Here is a 4,313-nt window from a genome sequence, read left to right as displayed (position 1 = left end):
TCAAAAAATTATGATAGAAATATTAATTTGACAGTATTTGACCAAAATTTTGGTGTGATATTTTATTAAAAGAAAAAGAAAACAATGTGTTATAATTTTATTAATAATCTAAATTATGTAAAAAAAATTAAATGAAGGAATTGAAACGGTGAGTTTTAGCAAAATACTACAAAATATTATAAGTTAAAAAACCTCACTCAACACATTCATCACTCCCTCTCTCAACCTAAGAAATTGAAACCTTAGAAGCTCAAACCCTCCTCACTCACAATCAAACAAAATTCCTACATTCACAACCAATTAACCTAAGTAAAAGAATCGACCTTCGAATCCTACCCATAGGCCACAAGTCGACATCCTGCTAAAGGTTCTCTTCGATTCACGAGTATTTGATCGAAAATTACGAAAGAGCCGGTGTTGATTTTTGGCTTCAATTCCAGCAAAAGGAGAAGGGACTGGAAGAGGGAGGTAACCAAATAGATACAGCTAATGACGAGTAATGTGTTGTTGGTGGTGGCTGGTGAATCACGCTGGAAGATAGTGAACAATGGTGGAGGTTTTACTGTTGTTTGGTAGTCGTGTTTGGTGATTCTTGCAGCAAATCAGTGGTATTTGCGGCTGGAATTTAATGAGCGGGTCTTTATGGTTTTGATGGTGGTGGAGATCGACATAAAAGATTAAAAGCAGTGGCGGAAGTGGCTATTGTGTGGTGGCTCAAACGGGAGCTAAAGTTTTGAGCTTAGGTAACATTTCTTCACTTTTTTATTTCCTTTTTATTATGGTTTAGTTTTGAATCAATAATTTTGATTTCATTAGTGTAGCTATATATTCATCTCTGTTTTCAATTTTGTGTTTCATTTTGAAAAAGAAAATAAAAGGATAAAATTTTAATTTTTTTAATAAAATTATACTATTATCTTTGTTTGTGAATATGGCACCTTTGATTTTCTCCCAGAATATGATGACTTTCTCCCTCTTTGCTCCTCCCCACTTCCCACTTGGCCTCCTAGCATCCTTGTCTCTGTTGGGTTGTTAAAAACATCCATCTTGTTCCTTTTTTAATCTTATACTAATTCCCAAAAAAAGAAAAAAAGGACGCTTGATTTGAGGAGGGTTTGTTCATTGGAGGAGTCATGGCAGTTTGCTGTGATCTTGAAGTTGATGTCAATGGTCAATGGTCAAGAGACTTTCATGGTAATGAACCAAATGAAGAAGAAATTGTTCATGCCCAGCCCAAAACTAAACAACGCAAGAAACTCTTTGGTCAGCGCAAACAAGTGCTGCACTAAGAAGTGTTGGAAGCAAAATGGACAGCAGCAGTGTTCAAGAGCGATTGAATGCAGTCTTTCGCCACCTTTTGCAGCAGCCATGTGAAGCTAATCCCGTTCTTCATAAAGTAGCCTTATCTAAATTGTAATATTCTTTCCATTTTTAGGTTCTATTCTTTTTCTTTTAACTCTAATACATCTTTGTTGTATAAAAGGTTTTGTTAATAAGCAGGCAGTTGCAAAAACAAGAAGCAGCAGAGCCAATGATTATAGGAGGCATGGTTTTGGACATTCATGCCACTCCATCGATTCCTGCAAACCCAAGAACCACTACACTAGGCAAGGTACAATTATACCCATTTTTTTGTTTTCTAAAAAAGATTTTAGTCCCACCTTTTAAAAAAAAAAAAGATTTTGATGAGTGTTTGTAATTTCTTGTCAGAATTGTGTTTGTTCTTTAAATGTAGCTTTAAGAAATGTGTTCACCATTAGGTATATTGGGAAAATATCGGAATTAGTGGTATGTTATGGATTTTGTTTTCTGATATTTACTTACATTAGGGGGTTCTTCTTTATGCAGGCGAATTATGTGTTAGGGGGTGTAGCAAGGAATGTTGCGGAGTGCATGTCAAAGCTTGGAGCTAAGCCTTACATGATTAGTGCTCTTGGACTTGACATGGTTGGTGATTTTGCTTTTTACTTTGTGGTATCATGAGAGCTTTTTAACATTTTTCCTTGCATGATCCCTTCTGTTTTTTATTTTGGTTTGCCACTAGAGGTTTCATGTGAAATCACCAACAATTCGTAATTTGCTTTTGCATTCGAACATTGAATGGCCAGTCTAGAAAGTTATGTTCTATGTACTGGAAATTGGGGTACTTTTATCTCAGTTTGATGGATTTGAATATCTTTTTTGCGGCGATCGTATATCTCTAAACAATTATTTATCATAACCAAACTAATATTTATATTCCCGAGTGAATGCATTAATGTTTATTTTTCGGTTTATACCTTAATGTAGAATTTCTGATAATGATATTCAAGATCCAATAATATTTTTAAATTTGAAGTTCCAATCACAAACATTTATATTTGATCTTTTTTCACGGGCCTACATACTGAAATGTTTGTACTTAAAATATTATTATCATAACTCATATTTTGGTAGACATGATATTGATATTCATTCAATGGTCGTTACGGCTTTTCTGCGACTAGCAGAGTGTTTTATTCTTCTTCTGTTTCTTTTATTGTACTAGGAAATATATTGTTGGAACACTGGAAATCTGCTGGCCTATCTATAAAAGGTTGATCTTTTCGTCTTATAACCTTTTATTCATCACCTTTGGTAATTCCTATGGTACTTTCACCAGAGACGTGATGAATTGATTGGACGTATTTGGTTTCAAATCAATGTTTGAAATGTTGACATTAATGTCTAAGCTCACCTTACACATTAGCTTCTGATTTTTTTTATTATAGCATCTGGTTCATCACCATTGTAGGGCTGCTACTTTTTTCACTTTTGTTTGTTTATTCTGTCATTTATTGCTCTTTTTATGAGGCTTTAATAATGTTCATACCGTCATTTGCTTTATTCACATGTTCTGAGAAGGACCATGGTTTGCTTTCATCTTTGGCCTTCTTTGCTGTTATGATTAGTCAACACTGTGTTGTTTAATTAGCATTCCAAAATTTATTCTCCATAACGACCTCTCATCCTTTGATGGTCTATATTTTTTCATTAATCTCCCTCATTTATTTTGTTTATTTCAATGAGTTAATTCATTTTTTACAAACATCAATTTAATTCTTTCGGTGGAATCTAGGCACTTAAAGGTTTCACTGTCAAGTGATAGTGATTTGGAATGATCTTAAATTGCCTCAATTACTTGTTATCTTGCCTCAAGCTTTGGAGTGGGCTAACCATTTTTTCGACATCCTTGTCGCATCAGCAAAATGGTTGGTATGAGTATGAAACTATAGATGCACCTTGTTATTAGTTGTTACAATTTATTGAAATTAAAGTTGTGGTGTCAAACTATAATGGTTGTTCTTAAGGATTGTAGTGTAGATGTTATGCATTTGATAACATTAGGTATTTTGATTGATTCTGCATAGATTGGGTTATTGGATATAGGTTGGAGTGTTGCTGTTATATGGCTGGAATTAAAGTGCAGCTGGAAGATGCTGGGTTGCTGCATATGAGTTGGACTAATAGTTGGAGTGTTGCAGGGTATGTGGCTGGAATTAGAGTGCTCTTGGAAGATTGGATTGCCATTGGAAGTTTTACTGCAAGTCTTGTTATTGGAATACTTTAATTAATCCAAGTCTTCTTGTTGGAATATTTGAATTTATGTTTGGAAGTTTTGTTAAGTAACTTGGCTTGGTGGCTGGAATTTTAATTGCTTTTCTTGGAGGATGATTAGAACTTAACTGTTTTTTTATACTTTGGGATGGTTTTTTTAATTTGGGATATTTTATTATTTATTAATGTTGATCTCATTTAATATTAAATGTATTTATTTTGAAATAAGTTTTTGGATTGAATGGATGTTAATTAATATTAAATTTTATTTTTTTTAATGAAATTAAATAGGAATTCATCAACAAATTATAATTGTAATATTTTAAAAAAAATCAAAACTTTATGACGGGGAATAGCCATCATACATTCTGTCATAAATAATTTACTGCCAAAATTGAATAATAAATTTACAAATGATTATTCAATTTTCCACCAAAAATTTAAAAAAAAGGTGCGTAAATAAATTTAAATTTTATTTAATTATTTTTATATTAAAATGTTGTGTGACAGATATATAACTATGAAAAGCAATCATGAATTAATCACGGAAAATATTTTGTCTAAATTAATGACAGTGACATAGATGACATATAAACTGTTTGTCATGCACCCCTTTTTATGACAATTATTTTCCGTCATCTATTACATGTTTTCTTGTAGTGATGAATTTGGCTAATGATTGTATATACCATAAATTCTGTAGATCAAGTATATTTTTCTGCTTTTATATGTTGATG

At 32.5% G+C, this 4,313-nt stretch overlaps 1 protein-coding gene across 7 annotated transcripts; it reads left to right on the top strand.

Annotated features, from left to right (window-relative positions):
• The first annotated feature begins 221 nt into the window (after positions 1-221).
• On the top strand, positions 222-3,693 carry LOC18051916. 7 transcript variants are annotated; one of them, XR_002907034.1, is made up of 6 exons: positions 222-743; positions 956-1,396; positions 1,484-1,612; positions 1,849-1,947; positions 3,098-3,230; positions 3,409-3,693. XR_002907034.1 is itself a non-coding variant. In XM_024190130.1 (6 exons), exons 2-5 carry the CDS (start codon positions 1,307-1,309, stop codon positions 2,570-2,572), a joined length of 363 nt encoding a protein of 120 aa, XP_024045898.1. In that variant the 5' UTR covers positions 222-743; positions 956-1,306; the 3' UTR covers positions 2,573-2,575; positions 3,409-3,693. The 7 variants fall into 7 exon arrangements, 5 of the variants coding, with proteins under 5 accessions (XP_024045898.1, XP_024045900.1, XP_024045899.1 ...); XM_024190130.1 differs by lacking the exon at positions 3,098-3,230 and adding an exon at positions 2,528-2,575; XM_024190132.1 differs by lacking the exon at positions 3,098-3,230 and adding an exon at positions 2,528-2,575 and having other exon boundaries at positions 956-1,413; positions 1,501-1,612.
• Positions 3,694-4,313: the final 620 nt, after the last annotated feature.

Source organism: Citrus clementina, unplaced genomic scaffold (genome assembly GCF_000493195.1).
Source record: "Citrus clementina cultivar Clemenules unplaced genomic scaffold, Citrus_clementina_v1.0 scaffold_2, whole genome shotgun sequence".
NCBI classification, from domain to species: Eukaryota; Viridiplantae; Streptophyta; class Magnoliopsida; order Sapindales; family Rutaceae; genus Citrus; species Citrus x clementina.
The sequence above is the reverse complement of the archived record's forward strand: the minus strand, read 5'-3'. Positions and strand labels throughout refer to the sequence as shown.

Excerpts from the sequence above, each read along its gene's own strand:
- LOC18051916 (XM_024190130.1), top strand. The coding sequence starts at position 1,307 with ATGGACAGCAGCAGTGTTCAAGAGCGATTGAATGCAGTCTTTCGCCAC. Across the intron at positions 1,613-1,848 it reads GAACCACTACACTAGGCAAG|GCGAATTATGTGTTAGGGGG; the intron begins GTACAATTATAC and ends TTCTTTATGCAG. Across the intron at positions 1,948-2,527 it reads GTGCTCTTGGACTTGACATG|GAAATATATTGTTGGAACAC; the intron begins GTTGGTGATTTT and ends TTATTGTACTAG.